At 42.6% G+C, this 25,241-nt stretch overlaps 2 protein-coding genes, 1 long non-coding RNA gene and 1 pseudogene across 3 annotated transcripts; 1 reads left to right on the top strand and 3 right to left on the bottom strand.

Moving 5' to 3' along the window:
- Positions 1-830: 830 nt before the first annotated feature.
- Positions 831-1,491, bottom strand: LOC148981608 (uncharacterized). Its single transcript, XM_089129762.1, has 2 exons — positions 1,120-1,491; positions 831-1,029 (listed from the first exon to the last, which is right to left on the bottom strand). The coding sequence occupies exons 1-2, from the start codon at positions 1,395-1,397 to the stop codon at positions 831-833; spliced, it is 477 nt and encodes a 158-aa protein (XP_088985888.1). The 5' UTR covers positions 1,398-1,491.
- Positions 1,492-1,507: 16 nt separating this feature from the next.
- On the bottom strand, positions 1,508-9,858 carry LOC120471827 (uncharacterized). The gene is made up of 6 exons (XR_016168223.1): positions 7,195-9,858; positions 6,560-7,067; positions 6,094-6,269; positions 3,423-3,537; positions 2,635-3,120; positions 1,508-1,681 (listed from the first exon to the last, which is right to left on the bottom strand). It is a non-coding gene; the product is annotated as an uncharacterized LOC120471827 (long non-coding RNA).
- A 9,668-nt stretch (positions 9,859-19,526) lies between these two features.
- Positions 19,527-20,119, bottom strand: LOC148981609 (uncharacterized). The gene is made up of 2 exons (XM_089129763.1): positions 19,799-20,119; positions 19,527-19,707 (listed from the first exon to the last, which is right to left on the bottom strand). The coding sequence occupies exons 1-2, from the start codon at positions 20,017-20,019 to the stop codon at positions 19,527-19,529; spliced, it is 402 nt and encodes a 133-aa protein (XP_088985889.1). The 5' UTR covers positions 20,020-20,119.
- Positions 20,120-23,670: 3,551 nt separating this feature from the next.
- LOC120472499 (U6 spliceosomal RNA) lies at positions 23,671-23,740 on the top strand (annotated as a pseudogene).
- Positions 23,741-25,241: the final 1,501 nt, after the last annotated feature.

A 25,241-nucleotide genomic window follows, 5' to 3' on the forward strand; every position in this document is an offset into this window, starting at 1 on the left:
CGCCGGAAGAGGGAGCGGCCGATCCACTCATGCTGTTCTTCTGGAAGGGAGTGCTTCCAGGCCTCAGGGAAAACAACCTATACACACAAAAAATTATTTTATATATATGAATAAAAACAAAATGAGTAAATTATAATATATATATATGAAGAGTTCAGATGCAAAAGCCTCTAAATGCCATTTGAAATTTTCTTTTTTAATGATGATTTTTATCAAACTTGTATATTTAAGTTCAGTAATTTCACTTAAATAACAAATAATAGGTAATTATCATTGCCATTTAAGTGAAATCACTGAACTTAAATATACAAGCTTGATAAAAATGATCATTCTAGAAGAAAATTTCAAATGGTACTTAGAGGCTTTTGCATCTGAACTCTTCATATATATATATATATATATATATATATATATATATGTGCAAACTTGTGGTGTGAAAAACTGTATTTCAGAAGCCGCTGACACCAGGTGACACTGGAGCGGCTCTTTGCTCTAAGCGAGGTGAGCGGATCAGCGTTGAAGGTGGTGGAAGTACTGTGAAGAACACATCATTTTAATTTTGTAATTAGTACTAATGGTTTAGTAATTTGAAGACATTTGTGGTTACATAATGCTATATGATGTTAGTAAATGTATTAGTGATCGCATATGATCAGGTGAGTGTTTTGTGTGTAAAAAAAGAAAAGAAAAGATACTCACCCTGTGGATCCACTTCCATGGCTGAAGCCATTAGGTCTTCATCTGTTGGCTCTGAGGGCAGAAAGATTGCTATGTTATTTATAATTCTATTAGAACATCCATAGATTTACACCACTTATAGATCTAAAAACTCACCATGTGCTGTGGCTGGCTGGGAATGGGAGCTTTGGGTGGGAGGAGAAAAAGCTGCACACGAAGGATGAGGGATGGCAGGCTGGGATGCAGAAGATGACTTCTTTTTCCTCTGCTAGCCTCTCAGCAAGATGTATTTTTAAGGCACGCATCTTGCTGCCTGTATTGGTGCCCTTGTGCCAGATGAACGCCACATAGCTACATAAGACGCACAATAATGTACATGATAAGAGTAAAATAGATACAAAACAGAAATACAATTAAAAAGCAAGCAAAAGCACATATCACCTTTTCCTCTCCCTGTCCTTGGCCTCATAGAGCTCCTTGTAGGTGCTCTTCTTGTGGACCCCAAAGCCCTCCGGACAGTCACCCTCACAGCCAGGTAACGTCCCCTTTATCTGCCTGCGCACTTTGATGGCTTCTGCAACCATCTCAAATGTGCAGGCATATTGGAGAAAGGCATCCTTTTTAGCCATGAGGGCACCTCTGTCCAATCTGCCAGCCTCACGCTCCCGCTGATGCCCAGACAGGACCATGAGGGAGTAGCCAAGGTCATTCTCTAGCATCCATTTGAAGGGATTCTCTCTATATTGACCAAACTGGATGGCACTTTGACTAGCCACCAGCAGGTCACCCTTCCACTTTGGATGACCTCCACCTTGGCAGATTCCTTCCAGCTTGGATGACCCTGACCTTGGCCTCCCCCAGCACAGCCTCAGGGTACTTCGGGACAAAGGGCACCCCTTTAGCCACTTGAGAAAGATGAACTTTCTCCACAGTGGCTGTCTGCTTGGAAGGCCTCAGCACCAGCTCTCCAGCCTCCACACGCAGGTTGGGTGTGCTTTCCATTCTGCAACAGTAAAGCCAATACAAACAATTGACTGAAAACCCCATGCACAAAATAAATATTCATGGAAAAATGTACATTATCTACAGCAATCGGTGGCATTAGTGCATTTTTTTCTTTTTAGTTATCTTTTTATTATTTTAAACAAATTTAATTTTCTTTTTTCATAGTTGTTAATTATTCTGATCACAAAACTGACATAAAGTGACTGAAGGGTCAAACGAGCACTCATCAGAAGAATTCTGTATGCATCAACATATTTTATATATACAAATTTTATATTATATACATTTTACATATTTTTTGTAAAAAAGTGAATTTACTATTAATTAAACCTTATGTTTTAAATGTACATAAATTTGTCATTTTTTTGTACATTTTATACCGAATTACATAAGTTGTTAGTCTCCCGCCTCTTCTGCATGCATTACGCATAGTTAAAAAAAAAAAAGAAAACCAGCAAATTTACTGGGTGTCGATGAAAATCAGAATGAAATACCAAAATATAAGTTTTAGGTGGGCAAACAAGTTTATGAACAGCTCAATATATTAATTGTTAGCCCATTTTTTTCTCCTCACGCAAAGAGCACGCTCTTTGGCCCCGGTGAGCAGTCAATAGCAGCGTTGCTGATCAATGTTTCTACTATCGAATGCGCAATAATCTCAGACTACTCAATCCAGCTATACTAATTATAACAGGCAAGAGTGTTTGAAGAACCCAATTAGCCGGATCCTGATGAGCATGATGATATTATCTTGGATGTCTTGTTTGATCTCTGATGTTTTAAGCAACGTACAAAGAACGGGCCAGGTTACATTATGATTCCTTTTTTGGCAATGTTATTATTGTATTGTATCTTACAGGAGGTTTTCGATTCCCTGTACATTTTATGAATTCTCATGAATGGAAAATCTGCATTGTTAATTCTACTATTATCCGGTATATGCTTTATCACCTGAATCCTAGATGGAAAACCCAAGGTTTAGATGGAGGGAAAAGGAGCTGACCATGCACGCCACGTTTGAGGCTCAGTCCATCAGGGCCAAGCCTGAGGGGGCTGTGGTTTGCAAGAAGCTAGAAAAACGTTAGGCACAAGCCCGGGCCCGTGTCGTCACAGAGAGTGGTGATCCTGACTCCGCGATGCTGGTTCTGAGCCGATATGTGGTTCAGTTCGGCATGTACCGGGATCTGATCTTTAAGAGGCTTCTCGAAAATGATGTGGACTGGGTTGTGGGGCTGGGGGCTAGCCATCAGCAGGAGCCTGAGCGCAGCAACTCGACATCTCCACTGATGGTCCACAAGGACGCCTTGGCCGCTACAAAAATGCCTATTCTCCTGTTAAGGAGGAAGTCAGGTTCAGGAGGGCATTTGTGGATTCCAGAGTCGAGGGCCAAGCCCTTGTCGGATTTCACAGGTACAGGACAGAGACACTGCAGGAACTCTATCAGTCCAAGGACAAAGAAAACATTCAGTGAGAACAGTCATTTGAGTAACAATGTCATGCTGATATAAGTAATATTTTTTTGTGATAATTGATGAATCCAATTCCTAATGGATTTTTTTTTAATCAGTTATGTCAATTGGCTGAGGAAGCAGACACCCAGAAATCCTATGGAAGCAGCCCTTAAATATATTGGGCGGGAGGCAGCTGCAGCCTCTTCTCCCCTTGCTGCGGTTAAGACAGCTTCAGGTTAAAGAGATAGTTCACTTTGAAATTAATTTGATATGTTTTACGTAGCTTACCTCAAGGGCACCCAAGATGTAGGTGTCTTTGTTTCCAAGGTATTTTCAATTTTGACATTTTTCGGTCAAACCGTTCTTGTCTGTCAGTCATATAATGGAGGTTTAGGGGGTCCACCTCAAAGAGCATGCACAGAGAAGTCAAAATTAAACATGATTTAATGACTTGTGAATGTAAGTACACACTGATGGCCTAACACACGAAATGAGCAGTTTGTGCGAGAAAACGAACAGTATTTATATCGTTTTTACCTCTTGTTAACAGCCGTCAAACTGATCTGAATCAGATGTCCAACTGAACCGAACCTGTCTCCAGACGTTATGCCGGAAGTGATGTCACGCATTGTTTACACTGAGATTTCGGAAGTTTTACCTTTCACTAAACATTTAGATACACGGGAAATCGCAATGGAAGACAATTTCGAGATATATATATCATTTCTTGATAAAGCAAGAAATGTTTATGTAAAGACATTTAAATAGTAACACCGTTAGTTTTGATTTGTGGTGCGTGAAAATTAAAATACACTTTAGTGTATGACTCTTATTCGCTCTGTTTTAAGGTAGCCTACTAAAACAATGCAAATTTGTTAGCCAAGCCAGAGAAAACAAAACGTATGCATGTAGAGGTAGACCAATTAATCGGCCAATTTTGGGCATTTTTTAACATAATCGGCATCGGCCAATATCGAAGTATATCAAGCCGATTATTAGGCGGGCGCATCTGTGGGCAGCCTAGTGTTGTCGTGGGACACCTAGAGTCATTTTTCAGCCAAGTGAGCAGCAGACCTAAATATGAACATGTTCATGAACTATCGTTCATTGAACGCGTTCAGGCACAACATTGACCGTTGGTTAGTAGCTGGATTAAACATGGTTTAAAGAGTTAAAGGACAGTGTAAAGTATGACTGTATTTCACTGTAGAATAAAAGGTCCAACAGCGGGATGCCGTTGTCTGAAGAACAACAGACGGATGGTGCGTTGTGGGGCATTTAAAGTTTTTGTAAAATATCATTTTCCCATCTGGTGGTGGTTTTTGTCGTTCAATAGCAATTTACTAGTGAAATACGTTATTGTTAGAAGTTAAATTAAATAAAATATAATAAATCTTACATAAAAAATTAAATCATTTAAAGTTTTTTTTCTCCTTTTTTGTGATAATTAGGTTATGTCCATTTGTCTTTGTCCGTCAACAAACAAAACAAAAATACATGTTTCAGGATATTTTTTGAGAGGATAAAATGTTTTTGTTGAGAAAGTTTGTATGTCAAGTAATTATCATTTCTTCGGCAGCATTAATCGGCCATCAGCCGACCCGGATTTTAAAAGATCGGTATCGGCGTGCGAAAACCATATCAGTCAACCTCTAGTAAGTGAATTCAGTTAATTTATAGCGTTTAGTCCATATAAACCTATTTGATAGATTTGTGTAGTGTTTCGTGTCTAAGCTGGTAGTTTGAGTAAGTTTAAAGGGAACAAAGATTCAGAATGATCATTAACATTAAGATATGGTTGATTAAATCTGCTGAGGAAACATTAGGATGGTAAATGCAATCATTACATGTACTTAAAACATTTTTGTTTTGCTTGGAAACTAAATATTTATGTTCTGTTAAAGATGTAAACTCAATAAATTCCAGACTGTGCGGTGCTGCTCTCTAGCATTAAAGCTGCGTACTGCACGCTTAAACACTGTTTTTGTCACTTGATACAATGTAAAATATGACTTATTACAGTAATTTCAAAATCAATAACTAATAATTAATAAAAAATGATGAAATGTCTTTATGCAAAGCTTGCCATTTGTCTATTTTGAGGTTCCGAATTTATCCATACTGACTGGCCTGTGGGCGGGTACACAAGACGGTGCGTTTTTATGTCTTCCTCTTATCACTGCAGTAATTGAACAGTTGGATTCAACTAGTATATTTGTGTTTTAACAGTGCTGTGTCATGTTTTTCTGTGCCTTATAAAACATGGATTTCAATCCCACATTCCGTAGGGAGCCTCTGGTGAGCTACGCTCATGCCATCACCTGAGGCAGCAGCCCTGGCAAAAAAAAAAAAAAAAAAAAAGCACTACTGGACGGTCCTAGCCGGTTGCCAGGGTCAAGGAGGAGGCCATGGCTCATGACACTGCTGGAGGTGACACGGGAAATCGCCAGCTTGTGTTGAGCGAGATCGCCTTGCAGTTCAGCCAGTACCGAGGAAAAATGTATTGCATGTTTTCTGACACACTGATTCTGACCTGGCTAGGCTATCGGGGACATCTAAAACGCTTAGGCTACCGTGCGTTTCTTTAGACTACAAGTACTTTGATTTTAGCTATTAAAGTATTCTGTCATAGGCTTTATTAGTCCTGGAGTAAATGTGCAGAAAAAACATGTCTGAAAGCAGCTAGTCTCTGAGAACACAGAAAGACAAAACACACATAAATGTCAGACTTGCCTTACTTAGGTTTTGTGCTGTAAATACCTCATTAGAGGTTCTTTTCCACATCATTTATTGACATTCTCCATCATGTTGCTAGGCTACCTCACGATCCTGCAGTTTTTTTTTTAAGGGGCCCATTCCCGCCCGTAGCAAAGTTCAAACCGCCCACTCCCATGAGATTTGCGCTGGGTCCCGCGGGACCTGGCAGGACTCAATCCCAATACAGCTCTCTAGTACTGACCTCTCATATGCAAGAGCGGGAGTGCGGTGACACCTCAACTTCTGCAGTAATGGGCAACAAAGATTGTGGCAGTCATCCAAGAGCAGAAGGTTCGAGAGCATGCTGGAACACCGGCACAGGAGGACAGGCTGCTTATTGGCTTGGGCAAATATGCCAACTTGACATTTAAAGACATACTATATGAAAGAAAAGATAAAGACAGAAAGGGGTGAGAAGATGTTAATCTAAAGGAAGATGCTGGCAGTAAGAATGTGTGGTCTATGGGCTTCAGTTGGTAATTCTCATTTCAGCTTCACTAGATGGGTGAGGCAATGGTTAGTTATTCCTGTACACTGAACCTCTGTTGTGTTAAAGAGATAGAAAGAGGTCTATGTGGAACTGCAGGTCGTGCTGGTGTGGTAATCAGCTTCCTGACCTTGGCCTGCTGTTCCAGGTAGACCTCTTTCTTTTGAAGAAGACAACTCACCAGACAACTCTTCATGTGTCGGCTGTTGCTCTGGACACCATCCGGCTGACATGCTGTAATAGGACCCTCACAAAGTGTGAGCTCTACAGGACAATCCGGAGGCTCCTGGACATCGACGGCTGGTACTTGATGGCCACCGAGTACCTGGAGTGCTGTCGTGTGTCAGCTGGGAGAGGGGCATCGCGCCCAATCCTCACCTACAAGTAAATAGCGGTCTGAACACTGCCACGCACCCCCTCGATGTGTCTGTGTGTGGCTCTTCAGAAACACATGATGTGCTCCTCTCTGTAGGCTTGCCTGCAACCGGCGGGTAATCATCCAGCTGTGTGAGCGTACTACAAGAAACTCTGCGAGGCACACACGGAGGCCTGGATGCGGCGGTCCATACACTACCTCAGCGTTATGGAGCCCTTCATGTCACAAGGTTTCCTTGGAGCATTGGTATGTTTCAAGACAGTATTTCATGGAATGGTTTTCTTGCAGATTGTCTTTTCTTTGCACTTGGTTACTTGGATAAAAATAAAGTAAAGAAAAAAAAAATAATAGGGGCCGTCCATTTCTTGGAGAGAACTATATTATTAGTTGATTGACTATATAAAGTATTAGTTGTATCTCACAACATTAGTGTTACTCACAACATTATTTGTGAATAACACAACATGATCTTCCCATCATCATCCGGAATGCAGAATCCCTGACAACATTCAAAAGACAACTGAAAACTCATCTCTTGCGTGAGCACTTGATATAAAATAAATAAATAAATAAATTTAAAAAAAAAATTAAATCCTTACTTGTCTGGTTTATACTACTCAGAGCAATGTTTGGGCACTTCTTGTGTTGTTATTGCCTTTTCACGATGACTTGTTTGATTTAGTTCTCAGATGTAAGTCGCTTTGAATAAAAGCGTCTGCTAAATGACTAAAAGTAAATCATAAATGTTATTCAGTTGTTTGTCCCATGTTCTTCAAATAATCAGATAAATATTGCTTTCTCACTTCACAGATGTTACCTTGGCGAAGGCAGTTGGACAGCTCACTGGCCCAATGTGAGTCGTCTGGTCGAGGACATCTGCCTGGCTCTCTACCGCATTTACCCAGCTGGTCAGACTATTGCCAGAGTCAGGGTGAACCGGTGGGCTGCCATAATCAGGGCATATAGAATGATCACTTCCACCTCCTCCGGCACTGTTCTCCATCCCTCCCCCTCCACCAACTCAAGTTGCGGTTGCTCCACCTAGACTTGCAGTTCCAGCTCGGACTCCAGCGTTGACCAGCTGAACCAGCTCACACTCTCCTAGTGGTAGATTCAGGAATAAATTGTTCAGTGCCCATTCCACCCATCTCTACCTACATATGCTAATTGTCATATTTTCTGAATGTAGGCATAATCCCAGAAAGAAGAGGCGGTCTCAAAGACGTTCCTGCCCGTAGAGCAGAGAGGGATGCTGTTTGCTGTTGGTGGAGCAGAGAGGGATGCTGTTGGTGGGGCAGAGAGGGATGCTGGCGGTGTGAGGTGCATAAGAGGTGGGAGACTAACAACTTAAATCGGTATAAAGAGTGCGGTTTCATTCGACACCCAGTAAATCCACTCCTTTAATATATATATATATATATATATATATATATATATATATATATATATAACGCTAATGCATGCAGAATTCTTCTGATGAGCGTTCATTTCTTTACTCACTTTGTCATTTTTATGATCAGAATTAACAACTTTGAGCGTTCGTTTTTTTCGCTTTTGTTCTTTACTCAATTTATGTCAGTTTTATGATCAGAATAATTAAGAACTATGAAAAAAGAAAACGAAATTCCTTTATAATAATAAAAAGATATCACTAAGGGACTGTTCGTTATTTATTTAAGGAGCCACCGGAGGAGATTTGAGATCTGTAGTCAAAAAAGACTTGACCAGCAATATTTTTTTCTATGACCCTCCAAAATGATTGTGAAAAAAGGCATGACCCTCCCCGATAATTTATTGATTACTTCTGTACTGGTTTGCGCTTGGCAAAGATGTTCAGATAGCCATGATAAAGGACTAAACTCCTGCTTCCTCATCTTACTAGGGCTGTAACGATAGACCAAACTAACAATTCGGTTCGTATCACGAGTTAAATTTGATTTGAATTTTTTTTTTAAATCATGTTTTTTTGGTGCTGATGCAGTGGTGACGCGTTTATGCATCATGCAATTTTGCGCTCAAGTTGAAAGGCATTTTGTGCATAGTAAAACAAGTTCACTGATAATTGTGCATGCATTTATTAATCATTATGATACTAAAATCACAATAAGGTAATATGCTTCCCTTTCAATAGTCCAAATTTACGGCCATTTTCGTCTTTCTTTTGTGGATTTCATCAGCTGCTAATTGATCAAAATCAAGATAGATCGACAAACCGGCTCATTCAACCGCACAGCGCACACACCCCACGCATTCAAGACTACAGCTCAGATTTACTCACTAACACTGTTCTGGAAACGCAATTAGAATGGAAACTAAAATATGGTCGTATCGTGCTACAGTGCACATTATATCAGCTGCAGTTCGGGCGCCTCAGTCCCAATACACTCGACGTACATTCACATCACATGTTAATGCAGCGGTAGAGTTACACACACACAAGACAATGCACTTATTCACAATAACAAAAGTTCATTATTTGCTCGTGCTTTAAAGCTTTGCCGGGTAAACATTTCTTTGTCGTTTTGTTCTAATGCACTTTTTCTGAGCACGTACTGAAGCGCATGCAGACTGTCAAACAGCGCCACTCAGATTTTTGTTGGGTCAGACCCATCTGACAGCGATGGCCCGGGGGCCGAGACCAAGAGAGCTACATGGAAAAAATATGCACCAAACAAGCCACTTTGAAATTTACCTGTTTTGAGGAATACAAAAGTTGGGTGACCCTCCCCTATAGACTAAAAAAAGTTGGATGACCTTCCCCTATTTTCCTGCGGTGGACCTTTCCATAAATACCAAAAAAAAGGTGCACTAATGCCACCGATTGATTTAATTAATGTACATTTTTCCATGAATATTTATTTTGTGTATGGGGTTCAGTCAATTGTTTGTATTGGCTTTACTGTTGCAGAATGGAAAACACACCCAACCTGCGTGTGGAGGCTGGAGAGCTGGTGCTGAGGCCTTCCAAGCAGGCAGCCACTGTGGAGAAAGTTCATCTTTCTCAAGTGGCTAAAGGGGTGCCCTTTGTCCCGAAGTACCCTGAGGCTGTGCTGGGGGAGGCCAAGGTCAGGGTCATCCAAGGTGGTGGGAATCCCTTTGATGACCTGCTGGTGGCTAGTCAAAGTGCCATCCAGTTTGGTCAATACAGAGGGAAACCCTTCAAATGGATGCTGGAAAATGACCTTGGCTACTCCCTCATGGTCATGTCTGGGCATCAGCGGGAGCGCAAGGATGGCAGGTTAGACAGAGGTGCCCTCATGGCCAATAAGGATGCCTTTCTTCAATATGCCTGCACATTTGAGAGGGTCACAGAAGCCATCAAAGTGCGCAGGAAGAGAGAGGGCACTTTACCTGGCTGTGAGGGTGACTGTCTGGAGGGCTTTGGGGTCCACAAGAAGAGCACCTACAAGGAGCTCTATGAGGCCAAGGACAGGAAGAGGAAAAGGTAATATATGCTTCTGCTTGTTAGTTATATTGCAGTTTTGTATTTATTTTGCTCTTATCATGTACACTATTGTGTGTCTTATGTAGCTATGTGGAGTTCATCCGGAACAAGGGCACCAATACAGGCAGCAAGATGGATGCCTTGAAGAAATACATCTTGCTGAGGGACCAGCAGAGGAAAAAGAAGTCATCTGCATCCCAGCCTGCTGTCCCGCATCATTCACGTTTGGCTTCTCCTCCTCCCACCCAAAGATCCCATTCCCAGCCAGCCACAGCACATGGTGACCTGATCATATGTGATCACAAATACATTTACTAACATCCTATAGCATTGTTATGCAACCACAAATGTCTTCAAATTATTAAACCATTAGTACTGATTACAAAATTAAAATGATGTGTTCTTCACAGTACTTCCACCACCTCCAGCGCCGATCCGCTCACCTCGCTTAGAGTAAAGAGCCGCTCAAAGGCTGGTGTCAGCGGCTTCTGGGGTATGGTTTTTCACACCAGAAGTTGGTGGTGCCCTCCCCAGCCACGCCTGCAGTATAATCTGCCTCCAGCGTCACCGGACGCGTTCTTCACCTGGCTGCTGTGTTTGTGGATGCCCTACAGGATGTGGTCCTACAAGCTGATCTGCAGCTCGCCAGACTGCAGACGGTCTGGTCAGCGACTGACATCATGTGGGCTCTACAAGACAGTGAGGCGGGTGCTGAATTTACACGGCTGGTATTTTCTGGCAACAGAATACCTGGAGTGTTAGCGCTGCCACAAGAAGCTGGCCGCGTGGTCGTATGACATCCTGGAACAGCTGGACCCGGCTCACCGCAGGATGTTCCCAGCCATCCTCACGTACCGGTGAGTCATGAAAAAATTATTCTTATTTCAGGGGCAATTAACTACTAACATGTTACACATTTAACTGGGCTGTAATGGTAATAATGTAACTTAAACGACTTAAAAATAATAGTTTCGTTAGTACTTTTAAAATTAATTACACGTCATTTGTACACAGAACCACTATCTTGCTTTCGTAGTTTTTCAAAAGACACTCTGTCTGCCAGTCGAGGTTCTACACAAAATGTGTGAACGACCCACCCCAACTGATCTTTGCTTGACCTTTTAAAGGTGTCAAACTCAGAACAATAGCATTCAAACACCTTGAGACACCTAGCCTTACGGCTGAGGTTCTTTTCAAGATGTGTTAACGGCCCCGCATTGAGCCTTGCTTAACCTTGAACCAGACTTGAAACAATATCAAAGTCTGTACAGTTTTTCATCTTTTTGTATGGGAAACATTGCACATTATTTATTTATAAAGAAAGAACACTTTAAAGGAACTTTAATAAAGTTTGCCTTTGTCTGTGTGCTTTACAGGTTCTCTTGTGATCTGCATGTGGCAAAGTTAATGAGGGAGCGCTCTCTCGGCAACAGCGTCTCTATGCTGTATCACAAGCTGTGTGAACTGCATAGTGAGGAATGGATGGAGAGGTCCCTGCGATACCTCTCTGTGTGTGACCGGTTCCAGGGTACCACCACACAGCCCATCTCACCTCCACCACCCATGCTGCCTGTACCGACCGCCAAGTGGCTCCTCTCTGTCTGGAGGATTTCCGGTCCCGGTATGGTGAGCTCAAAGCCAGGGTCACCTCTGTCTTTGGGTCCATCCTGAAGATGGACTCCACAAAAAAGGTGACATATTAATCAAATATAAATGTGTGCGTACAGGTGTATATAGAATTATTTTTTTTTTGTTTATCTGTGCTGAATTTTCTGTTTTTCAACAATAGGTGGCCAAAACACTGGCGGGAGCTGCAGCTGGGACCGTAGCCTGGGTCACCAATGTGGGCAATGAGCACGGACAGGTCATCATGTCTGTGCTCACCTCACATGAGGGTCAGGGACTGCTGCCTATGACCACTGGCCTGGTGAATAGGTACGAGGCGGCTGGAGTCGCTCCCCCTACACTCCTGTATGTGGACAGAGACTGCTGCTCTTCTGTGGGGGCCCCCAGAGCAGGTGCCATGTTCAGCGGCTGGAGTGACATGGTAGTCCGTCTTGATGTGTGGCACTTCGCCGCAGGTCTGCACACTGACAGCCACCCACTCTACGGTCTGTTCATGGCAAAGCTGTCCGCATGCATTTTTGTCTGGGACGAGGGAGATGTGGCTCTGCTGAGGGAGGCCAGAATGCAGGACCTGGAGCAACTGCAGGGCATCAGAGGCCTCACTGATGACCAGCTAACCAGCATGCTCACCTCCAGACAGTTGGCGCTGCACTGTCGCCGCTGCACACGTTGCGTGGAGGAGACAGAGCAGCTCACTGGCGCGTTGCTGGAGGCCTTCATGGACGCCAGGGAAACCATGAGCATCCCCTTGGTGGACAAGGAGAGGATGGACGTCATCTGGGACACCCAAAGACGCCACCTTCCCTGCATGCAATAATATCAAATGCAACAAATGTCTAAAATCCCTTTTTTTTCCTCTCGCTCTTTACAGTTTCTCCATGCGCTTCGCTGGCTGTGCTCCCTCCTCCATCAGCTGTGGCTGATGCGGCCCTTAAACGAGTGCCGAGGACCACAGTCTGGAGAAGAGGGCTAAAAAAGAACTAAAGGCCTTAAAGCAGGGCAAAGCCACGGCCAGGAGAAGGGATCCAAGAGGGTTTCCCTGCAGTCTGTGTGCAGTCTCCAAGCGTTTGGAGTTTGGACACAGCTTCTTCCGTGGCAAAAGCGTCTGTGCCACTTCTGCTGGCAAGACAGCCTCTCAATGGCTGTCTGAGCAGAAAAGGATTGCGGCTGCAGACAATGTCAGTGATGTGCCCAGGACAACGGCCTGGAGGAAAAATAAGAAAGAAGAGGCCATTTCCCTAGGCCTGGCCCAGAAAAGGCCAAAAAAGTGCACGCCAATAACTTGCAGTCTGTGCCAGCAACCCAAGACGAAGGAGTTTGGACACTCCCGGTATGCTGGAAAAGCCTTTTGTAGCTCCTACGAGGGCAAAAGTGTGGAACTTTGGCTGGCAGAGAAACGGGCACTTGCTCCTATTGAGTAACATTTCTTTAATTCATCATCTTTGCTTTTTGTTAATTTGTTCTGTTGAAAATTTATTTTAACATTTCTATTTGGTTTGGCTGGCAGAGCAATGGGCACTTGCTCCTAATGAGCAACACGTCTTTAATTTATCTTTTATCATCTTTGCTTTGTTTTTGTTAACTATTTGTTCTGTTGAAGATTTATTTTAACTTTTGTATTTGGTATTTTCTTTGCATCCATCTATTTTTTATCCTTTATCTATTTAATAAATCTTTTATTGCCTTTGTTAACTTTTTGCACTCTTTCTACTGTTAATTTGTATATTTGCATTTTGTATACATTTATATTTTATTTTTATAGTTCTAGTGTGAACTATTCAATAAAAAAAATAAAATAAAAATGTGTTTGACTGAGATGTATTTAGGGAAACATTAGAATGCTAATGAATAATTTAAATAAATCAAAAGTTCACAAATAAAATAAATGGGTAAGACAATTAACATGGCCAGCAATCCGATCGCTCCCATGTTCTCGGCCCTACTGGGAAGGTGTCCAATGGCTCCAGGTGAGTTCCAAGTAGATCTCTTTCTTTCTCTTTAACACAACAGATGTCCAGTGTACAGGATTAACTAACCATTGACCACGTCAGTCTAATCACTGCTCAATACTCAGACTCACTTAGTCTTGCCTGCCTGTGTGTTGCCTCATGACTATCATTGTGCTGATGCCATTTTCTTGCGTGTGAATGTGTCTGAAACTCATGTACAGGTCCTTTCAGACACTCCCGCCCCCGCTGGTGGTGAGGCCTCCATTTTCACCTCCTCCGGCACTGTCCTCCATCCCTCCTCCACCACCTCAAGTTGCTGCCGCTCCACCCTGTCTGAATAGTCACGCACCCCCTCGATGTGTGTGTGTGGCTCTTCAGCAACACATGATGTGCTCCTCTCTGTAGGCTTGCCTGCGACCGACAGATAATCATCCAGCTGCGTGAGCATACTTGGGGAAACAGTGCCAAGCAGCTGTACAAGACACTCTGTGAGGCACACACAAAGGCCTGGATGCAGCGGTCCATACACTACCTCAGCGTCATGGAGCCCTTCACGTCGCTTTGTGTCCTTGGAGCATTGGTATGTTTCAAGACAGTATTTCATGGAATGGTTTGCTTGCAGATTGTCTTTTCTTTGCACTTTCAATTACTTGGATAAAAATAGTCAAGAAAAAAAAAATAATAGAAGCCATCCATTTCATGGAGAGAACTAGATTATTAGTTGATTAACTACATACACTATTAATTGTATCACACAAAATTACAGTGTTATTTAGATGCTGTCCCATATTCTTCAACAAATCAGATTAATATTGCTGTCTCCCTTTCTCGCTTCCAGATGTTTCCTTGGTGAAGGCAGTGGGCCAGCTCAGTGGCCCAATGTGAGTCGTCTGGTAGAGGCCATCTGCCGCATTTACTCCGCTGGACAGACTATCGCCAGAGTCAGGGTGAACCAGTGGGCTGCCATACTCCGGGCCTATAGAATGATCAGGGATATAGTCCTGGACAGCCCTGGAATCATGGACCGGACTAAATTGAAGCTATTTGAGCTGAAAAAGGCTTACATTCTCCTAGTGGTAGATTCAGCAATAAATTGCACATATTTGTCTATTTGCATGTTCCACCAATCTCTACCTATGTATGCTAGTTGTTGGATTTTCTGTATAGAAGAGGCAGGAGAAGGTCACAAAAACATTCCTGCTGGGTGGAGCAGAGAGGGATGCTGTTTACTGTTGGTGGAGCAGAGAGGGATGCTGTTTACTGTTGGTGGAGCAGAGAGGGATGCTGGCGGTGGAGCACAGAGGGAGCCTTTTTAATGTTGGTGGAGCAGAGAGGGATGCTGTTTACTGTTGGTGGAGCAGAGAGGGATGCTGTTTACGGTTGGTGGAGCAGAGAGGGATACTGTTGGTGGAGCAGAGAGGGATGCTGGTTACTGTTGGTGGAGCAGAGAGGGATGCGGTTTACTGTTGGTGGAGCAGAGAGGGATGCTGTTTACTGTTGGTGGAGCAGAGAGGGATGCTGTTTACTGTTGGTGGAGCAGAGAGGGATGCTGGTGGTGGAGCAGAGAGGGATGCTGTTTGCTGTTGGTGGAGCAAAGGGGGATGCTGTGCTGTTGGTGGAGCAGAGGGGGATGCTGGTGGTGGAGCAGAGGGGGATGCTGTTTACTGTTGGTGGAGCAGAGAGGGATGCTGTTTACTGTTGGTGGAGCAGAGAGGGATGCTGTTTACTGTTGGTGGAGCAGAGGGGGATGCTGTTTGCTGTTGGTGGAGCAGAGGGGGATGCTGTTTACTGTTGGTGGAGCAGAGGGGGATGCTGTTTGCTGTTGGTGGAGCAGAGGGGGATGCTGTTTACTGTTGGTGGAGCAGAGAGGGATGCTGTTTACTGTTGGTGGAGCAGAGGGGGATGCTGTTTGCTGTTGGTGGAGCAGAGAGGGATGCTGTTTACTGTTGGTGGAGCAGAGGGGGATGCTGTTTGCTGTTGGTGGAGCAGAGGGGGATGCTGTTTACTGTTGGTGGAGCAGAGGGGGATGCTGTTTACTGTTGGTGGAGCAGAGGGGGATGCTGTTTACTGTTGGTGGAGCAGAGAGGGATGCTGTTTACTGTTGGTGGAGCAGAGGGGGATGCTGTTTGCTGTTGGTGGAGCAGAGGGGGATGCTGGTTACTGTTGGTGGAGCAGAGAGGGATGCTGTTGGTGGAGCAGAGAGGGATGCTGTTGGTGGAGCAGAGAGGGATGCTGTTTACTGTTGGTGGAGCAGAGAGGGATGCTGTTTACTGTTGGTGGAGCAGAGGGGGATGCTGTTTGCTGTTGGTGGAGCAGAGGGGGATGCTGGTTACTGTTGGTGGAGCAGAGAGGGATGCTGTTGGTGGAGCAGAGAGGGATGCTGTTGGTGGAGCAGAGAGGGATGCTGTTTACTGTTGGTGGAGCAGAGAGGGATGCTGTTTGCTGTTGGTGGAGCAGAGAGGGATGCTGTTTACTGTTGGTGGAGCAGAGGGGGATGCTGTTTGCTGTTGGTGGAGCAGAGGGGGATGCTGTTGGTGGAGCAGAGAGGGATGCTGGTTACTGTTGGTGGAGCAGAGAGGGATGCTGTTTACTGTTGGTGGAGCAGAGGGGGATGCTGTTTGCTGTTGGTGGAGCAGAGAGGGATGCTGTTTACTGTTGGTGGAGCAGAGGGGGATGCTGTTTGCTGTTGGTGGAGCAGAGGGGGATGCTGTTGGTGGAGCAGAGAGGGATGCTGGTTACTGTTGGTGGAGCAGAGAGGGATGCTGTTGGTGGAGCAGAGAGGGATGCTGTTTACTGTTGGTGGAGCAGAGAGGGATGCTGTTTACTGTTGGTGGAGCAGAGAGGGATGCTGTTTACTGTTGGTGGAGCAGAGGGGGATGCTGGTTACTGTTGGTGGAGCAGAGAGGGATGCTGTTGGTGGAGCAGAGAGGGATGCTGTTTACTGTTGGTGGAGCAGAGAGGGATGCTGTTTACTGTTGGTGGAGCAGAGAGGGATGCTGTTTACTGTTGGTGGAGCAGAGGGGGATGCTGGTTACTGTTGGTGGAGCAGAGAGGGATGCTGTTGGTGGAGCAGAGAGGGATGCTGTTTACTGTTGGTGGAGCAGAGAGGGATGCTGGTTACTGTTGGTGGAGCAGAGAGGGATGCTGTTGGTGGAGCAGAGAGGGATGCTGTTTACTGTTGATGGAGCAGAGAGGGATGCTGGCGGTGGAGCAGAGAGGCACAATTAATAGGATGAAAAGAATAGGGATCTTCGCCTGTGACGTCACGACGCGGTTACATGTGCTCTGGTTGGCAGAAAAGCAATGGCCGTTTGCCGCACAGTATTATAAAGTCATAATTTAACCTAAAGATTGGGTACTGTACAGTGCATCATCTGTGTACACATACCCTTCTTTGATACATTTCTACGTACAAGTTGACCCATGTTATATATCAGAGGCAAGATAATTTTGATTCAAAATAAAGACCATGGACAAATTAGACCTCTATTTTACTCTAGTTGTAACAAATATACCAGTTATCACAAGTAATATTCGTAATTATGACTTATTGGCATCTAAAGATTTGTACGTCTTCATTGGCTTTCTGGTAAACGTAGATGGCGTGTCGATGAGATGTAGGTAGATGTCGCCGAATGTCAAATCTGTCCATGTGTTCGGGCTTTTCGGGCCAATTCTCACTCAGGTGATATGGATCAGGCAGAGAACATGAACCCTGGTTATATAAAAGCTTTACCTTACATCTCCTTTTAGCTTCCTCGTACAAAGAATCATCATTTGCTGACAGAACACACAGACTGCTGCATATGTTTTGGTTCTTTCTGCCAACCAGTTTGCACCCACGCCCATTTTGTGACGTCACATATGACGCTGGCGAACATCCCTATATGAGAATTGTAACATTCCTTTTATAGCTGGCTTTAAAAAGAAACTTACCAGACAGAAAGCATCCAGTGGTTTACCTAGAACAGCTGAATCCTTGCCTGTCCCCTCAGTGCTAGGCAGTTCCCCACTAGGCTTGGGTGGTAATACGGTAATATCGTATACTGCGGGATCTAAAAATAGCAACGGTGCCAGTTACCATCCATAAAATAAAATAAAAATCCATGCCATCAAAATCCATGCCAATATAAAATAAAGTCCAATGCACTAATATAGGAGACAATGATTAAATATAATTTATGCAATGACTAAAAACTGCGTATGCGTGGTTGTCGCCACGTGACAGTGTGGAGGAGAAAGAGAGAGAGAGGTAGAAAGATTGCGAGTCGCACATCTAGTGACCTGGTCTCGAAAAAGATAACAACTTCAGCAGCTTGGCAGTATTTTGGGTTGACCGAATGAGAAGGGAGAGGCGGTAAATATGGATGAGGCAATTTGCAAATTGTGCAACAAAAAGGTGACCGCGAAATTTGGAAATACCTCGAGCTTAAGGTGGCATATAAACCACCATCCACTCACTGCTGCGAGGATGGACCCGAGTTCACTCAGTGCAAAAGTTTCAACGCCTCCAGATGCACGATAGATATTATATAGATACTAGATGCCCTATTGGCTGCTGGGCACTGAGAAATGCGTCCGCCATCTTAAACCGGTCGGATCAGGCAACAACAAAAAAAGAACAATCTAACGTTACACAAAACACAATTGACAGTTAACATCATAGATATGTCTATGGTTAACATCTCTCAAGATTCACCTATGCTTTTCGCAAAATGTGCATAAACGTGTTAGCTAACGTTAGCTTGGCTAATTAACATCAATAGCTGCTACACGTGAGCATAAATATGAACAAATAAATCTGTTCAACACACAGATTTCCGCACTTCAAAATACTCACTCACTGTTATACAATTTTTTCCCCTCCATATACAAGTTACTGGGAACGTCATAAAATTAATTTATCAAGAATTAGCTGCTAAATATTTCAGTCTCCCCGATCTTTTCTTGTGTGACATTTGTATAACGTGTAGCAGTATTAAAATACAAAAATATGTTCAATTCAACATCATCTTTAAACTGAGATTTTTTTTTCTTTTTTCTCATTCATAATACAATTTTCTGATCATTAATCAGTTAAAGCACATCAACTAGCCTAAACATTTCATTTAACACAGAAACTCACCAGAGTTCGGAGAAGTAATGTTTCTCAATAAACATCTATGGGAATTCCTTTTGAAACCCGTGAACATACTTCAACAATTTTAAATAAAAAGTTAAAACATCTTTCGTCCGAAAATCGTGTAAAACACTTCAAAAGACGCGCTAGTTCACCTCGTGCGAATCAGCTATAAACGTTCTTCTCTCAAGATCTACGTCACGTGTCAGTCGACCAGTTCATATAGCGGCCCCTACAGGGAAACTACGGTACTGCACAACTAACAAAAGAGTAGAACAGTGATTGTGAAGTACAATTTAGAAAGTTAACTTTTGCACAAAACGTCCTAAAGGCTGCAGAAATTGCAACAGTATCCCAACAGAAATTAGAGGTAGCCCCACTTTTGTTTCGTTTAAAAAACAGCTTAAAAAAGAGGTTTGAACATCAGGTAAGAACTAGGCACTCTCAGATAGGTAGCATCATTTTTTTCATGACTCACCTGTAAGTGAGGATGGCTGGGAACAGGATGGTCCAGGATGTCATAGGACCACGCGTGCAGCTTCCTGTGGAAGTGCTGACACTCCAGGTATTCTGTTGCCAGAAAATACCAGCCATGTAAATTCAGCACCGCCTCACTAACATTAGTGTCATTGTTTAGCTCAAGTCAGCGGAATTACAAGATGAAATCCAATAACAAACAAATGAAGATAAGTGAGATTCATGCCTGGAGGCACTGATGCCATCCTCTCTGCATCTCTTCTCCTTATGTAGACCTGCATAGCATCCATTTTTGGTACCTGATCTGGCTTCCTGTTTCCTAACACACTTGGTGAAGCTGAAAAGGAGGGACACACACAATTAAAATCAAGCCCCAACAAAACAGATTCTTAACTGATTGCATCCTCTGTTAGATATGTAAACCATACCCTTTTTTGTCCCGATCCACTGCCACATAAAGGTTCTTGAAGGACATGCTGGCAAATTTGCCGAAGCCTACTCGCATCAGGTCTTCCTGGGCCGGTGCGCCAGTGCCCTCTCGAACCCGGTGCTCGCTGATGGCAGCCATCATGTCAGTGAACTTGATGAGTAACCTCCTTGTGCTGACACACGAGCGATGGCCTCCTCCTCCACCCTTATAGCAGGCCATGAGCGTCCCGCAATAGGATTTCTCCTGTAGACAGCAGCGAGGGCTTAAGGGTGAGCTCACCAGTCAGTGGGCTCTCTTTGAAACCGAGGATTTAAATCCATTTTCTACAAAACACACACAAATGACAATCAAATCAAAACCGTCAAATATTCTTTATATTTTAGGCTAATCATTATGAATGATCAAAACCTGTAATAATTGCTTCAGAAAGCTCATTGCTTCTTGAATACATGATGTTTGCTAACTGCATGATTTGTGCTATTCTAGAACTGTACATTTGACATGCATGGACATTATTATGACAGTCACCTCTGATAACAGATAATATCTTGTATACATATTAATATAATATCTTGTAATCTAGACACTTGCATTTTCTGTATAGCTGCTTTGAAACGGGTGTATAGTGAAAAGCGCTATACAAATAAATGTGAATCGGTTTGAATACTTAATGCAAATAATAAGAGGCACATAGACAACCTTGCAAAAATGAATCATAGTTTTACTTGCATAACTATGTATTAAAATAACACAGTACGACAACAGTACAGTAACCACAAACTTGCCATCGCTTAACTACTAAGTAAAAGGCATTATGCTTTCATTTTTTTTTTGTTGAAAATATTAATTTTGAGGCACAAAAAAATCTTACAAAACCACACAGAACTGTGGAAAATTAACCATGGTTTTTAAAGAACCGCAAACCTCCAATAGGAAAAATTCAACTGCAGTATCCACCGTTCAACCTGAAGAGGCAGCCCTAAGATGTTATTACACCATATATTGTAGAAATAAAAAAGTCACTCAAATCAATTTTTAGCATTAAAAAAACCCATTCTTACAGATCTTTAACTAAAACAAGTTGGTTTAGTTACCCTTTAAGTGCTCCAACATGCATGTTGTGCTCCAGTGAAAAGCAAGTTCCACCTTGCGTGTATTGCATTCTTGGTTTGAAGTTTTGTGAAACCTTACCAAGCCTTGCTAGTTCGGATTCGTTTCGTTTGGACTCCGTCATAATTGGCTTTATGCACAGCTGCACTACTTCCTAAACTTAAGCCAGCTCTTTCCTGTCTGCAATTATTGGCCGAACTTGATTAATTCAGGTGTGTCTGATAATTGTTGCCGTGACTACTAAGGTCAGGCACACCTGGATTAATCAATTTGTCCAATAATGTCAGACAGGCAACAAGGAGCTGGCTTAAGTTTAGGAAGTAGTGCAACTGTGCATAAAGCCAATTTGTAAAGGGCTGCATTACACTCTAGCGCTACAGCGCCGTAGCGGTCAAATCGTGATATTGCACGACCTTAGATTCGGTCACGTGATATCAAACGACTACTCGACGACAAATATATTTGTCGACAATTTCTTATTTCTTATTGTATCTGGGGCGAACCATTAAACCAGTATCTCTGGGGTTTACCTGATCTCTGTTTATACAGGGTAGACGTGTTTTTTTTGTTTTTTGTTTTTTGTATAACTGAATATTTATTTTTAAGAGAGTGGGGAAACGTAATTTTGCCACTAGATGGCGACAAGTGAGTGTCTTTTGAGTGTCTTTTGGTCAGTACAAGTGAGTGACTTTTTTGTTGTTGCCTTTTTGACATTTTATTCCAAGGATGCATGTGTATGATCAAAAATACTGTGAAACAGTAATATTATAAAATGTTTTTACAACTTAAAATAACTTGTTTTTTTTTCCTGTTTTAAAATATTTTAAAACGTAATTTATTCCTGTGATGGCAAAACTTGGAAAACAATTACACCACTAGATGGCGACAAGTGAGTGTCTTTTGAGTGTTATCTACAGTTTTTTATATTTTATTTTTTTAAATGCTTTTTGAATTTCTGAAACAATGGCTCCTTTTCTCAAAACTCAAAACATCACACACTAATGCAAAAGCAAACACTTAATTCAAAACTATTTTAACTCTTCTAAAAATGGTGTTTTTGCATAGTAACTCTGCACACAAACCATTATACACTCCAAACTACACATGACAAATCAAATGTAAAACACTACTATCTTGTGTCTTTTGCTTGTTCAGTGAGCAGTGAAGCACACAGGGGTTTGTCACGGCACTCACACGTACATGTATGTGCACAAATACATTGTATACACAGTGTGATTATCTTTACCATTATTAAACAGAACCAAATCAACACAGAACACACTTGAGCTATATAATGACACTATTGGCTTGTTAAAGCTACTTTACAGCAGAACTTGAAACTATTTGAAACAAATTTGAAAAGATTTGACACAATTTGTATTGTATCTCTCAGATTACCCTTTCACAAGATGTAAACAACACTGGCTAAGAAACACTTCCTGTTTCAGTTTGTAACTGTTTTCTTTATTTTACATGTAAAGAAAAAATCTTAAAGATGTTTGTTTACATTTTTGATTCAGTTTTAAATGTTCTGTTGGTTGTATTTTATCCCAGCCTTTATGTAGTGTTAAAAAACTGAAACAGGAAGTGCTTCTGGACCAGTGTTGTTTACATCTTGCAAAATGGTCTATATATGGCTCCGGGCCCATTACTTTTTCAAATAAGTTTAGACAGGGATTGGTGGGCCCTTTTGCTCATTTTTAGTCATATTGTACTTTCTCCCCTTTGATTTAACCTTTATCATTGGCATATATGTGATGGATTTATTAACAAAACCCATGGCCTCATTAAGCTTTGCAGATAAAAATATGGTTGACGGAGAAAGTGTTAACAACAGCAGTATGAACTGACGTGATATCTATGGACTTTTAAGTTAAGCTAACCTAGCTAGTTATTTTTAGTGTTGGCATTTTATTTGAATTTTAATATCCAAATGTAATCTGCAAATACGATGGACATCGGTTATGCTCATCCTAGGTAGCTCCTTTAAAAGGCATCTTTAAAGTAATAGAAACACATACAAAAGACCTGAACCGGAAGCGGTGCAACCTATTTGACCTGAATACGGAAGTATGTTGCACAACCCCGTTGAGCCTGACGTCAGACCAAATCTTTCTAGTGGCTGCTCTGAGTTTTGTGATTCTTAGACATTTCACGGTGTTTTCACTCCCACAGTTTCCTGGTCTCTGAGCCTATTGTGAGAGAAAAGCAGATATCATATTTGAGCAGTAGACCATGTGCAAAAGAAGCCTGTCAGGACCCCAAGGGATGTGGTTTAGTGGTTGCAAGTTGATAAACCACTTATTCTACTCTCTTATAACAAATGTGACTGTAAATGTGTTCAGCTCAGATTATCGGTCCCGGTGGGACCATGGTGGGACACACAGATGAGGTCTTTGTCTCGTGTTAAACACCCTCCCCCCGCCGATGGGCGTAGTTCTGTGCATTCTGTGGGGGGAGGACGTGTAACACGAGACAAAGAGCGTCTTTACGTCACACTGGGACGTCCTATCAAAACCAGTAGAGACAGTCTTCCTTTGCATATGGTCTAGAGAGAGCTCAGATTATCTAAAGTAAACCTAAACATAACTGCCGATTTGAAAATAGCATGGTTTTTATAGGTTTACAGGTACATAGCACCATGATTTACAGTCACATTTGACACTAGTGAGTGGAATAAGTGGTTTATCCACCAACCAGCACTGAAACACAAACCTGGGGGTCCCGGCAATAAATATCTCTCCTCGAATCTCTCAGTTCGTGCTTGCTTCGGCAGCACATATACTAAAATTGGAACGATACAGAGAAGATTAGCATGGCCCCTGCGCAAAAGATCCCGGCCAATCTTCTCTGTTGGCCCACTTGTGCCCCCCTGCGCACCTGAGCCACACCCACTCACCTGAGTATAAATGTTGGGGCCCCACTGTGTGATATATTGACCAGTTTGATTCTGTGAAAGAGATTTCTAGAAAACGGTTAGAAAATGCCTAGAAAACCAGGATGGCCTCCAGTCCTTCCAAAACAAGAGCAGCTACGGAGGGAGAAGTTTCGGCAGAAACTTGAAGCAGACTTTTCCAACACTGTCTTGCGTGTCTGTAAGGCAGAAAAGGAGAAGCGTCTGTTAAAGTTCTCCAAGCCCTACTGGCCTCCAGTAATTTCCTCTGAGGAAAGTGAGAGACGGAGGCTTTTCAGGGAGAGCCTGGATGGATCCACCCCATCCAAAAGCAAGCAGTGGCCTCCACAGATGAGACGACTGAAAGTGTCGGGTAAGATCTTTAAACTATACATCAATGTAAAAGAATGAAATCATATCAAATGCAACAAATGTCTAAAATAACTTTTTTTTTTTTTTGTCTTTACAGTTCCTCCATGCGCTTCACTGGCCGTGCTCCCTCCTCCATCAGCTGTGGCTGAGGCGGCCCTTAAACGGGTGCCGAGGGCCACAGCCTGGAGAAGGAAGAAGAGGGCAAAGGAAGACCTCAAGGCCTTAAAGCAGGGCAAAGCCACTGCCAGGCGACGGGATCCAAGAGGGTTTCCCTGCAGGCTGTGTGGGAAGCCCAAGCGTTTGGAGTTTGGGCACAGCTTTTACCGTGGCAAAAGCTTCTGTGCCACTTCTACTGGGAAGACAGCCTCTCAATGGCTGTCTGAACAGAAAAGGATTGCGGCTGCGGACAATGTCAGGGATGTGCCCAGGACAACGGCATGGAGGAGAAAGAAGAAAGAAGAGGCCATTTCCCTAGGCCTGCCCCAGAAAAGGCCAAAAAAGTGCACTCCGATAACTTGCAGTCTGTGCCAGCAGCCTAAAACTAAGGAGTATGGACACTCACGCTATGCTGGGAAAGCCTTTTGCAGCTCATACGAGGGGAAAAGTGTGGAACTTTGGCTGGCGGAGCAGCGGGCACTTGCTCCAATTGAGTAGAATTGTTTAAATTTATTTTTGTTTATTCTTTCTTTTGAAAAATTATTTTAATATTTGTATTTGTTTGCATTCATCTATTTTTATCCTTTATTTATCTATTTGTCTTTATTTTTTATCTATTTATTTCTTTAACTTTTTTGCACTCTTGTTAATTTGTTCTGTTTTAATATTTGCCTTTTGTTTACATTTATTTTTTTATAGTTCCAGTGTGAACTATTGAATAAAAAAATAAAATAAAAACCCAGACTTGTTGCGTTTGACTCTGAGATGTATTTAGGGAAACAAAATGCTAACGAATAATTTAAATGAATCAAAAGCTTCACAAATAAAATAAATGGGTAAGACAATTAACATGATTTTAATTAACACAAAAATGGTTCTAAAATAATGAAAAGTCTTTTAGGACTGTTAA

The sequence above is a fragment of the Pimephales promelas genome, chromosome 4 (assembly GCF_988280905.1).
Source record: "Pimephales promelas chromosome 4, fPimPro1.hap1.1, whole genome shotgun sequence".
Lineage (NCBI taxonomy): Eukaryota > Metazoa > Chordata > Actinopteri > Cypriniformes > Leuciscidae > Pimephales > Pimephales promelas.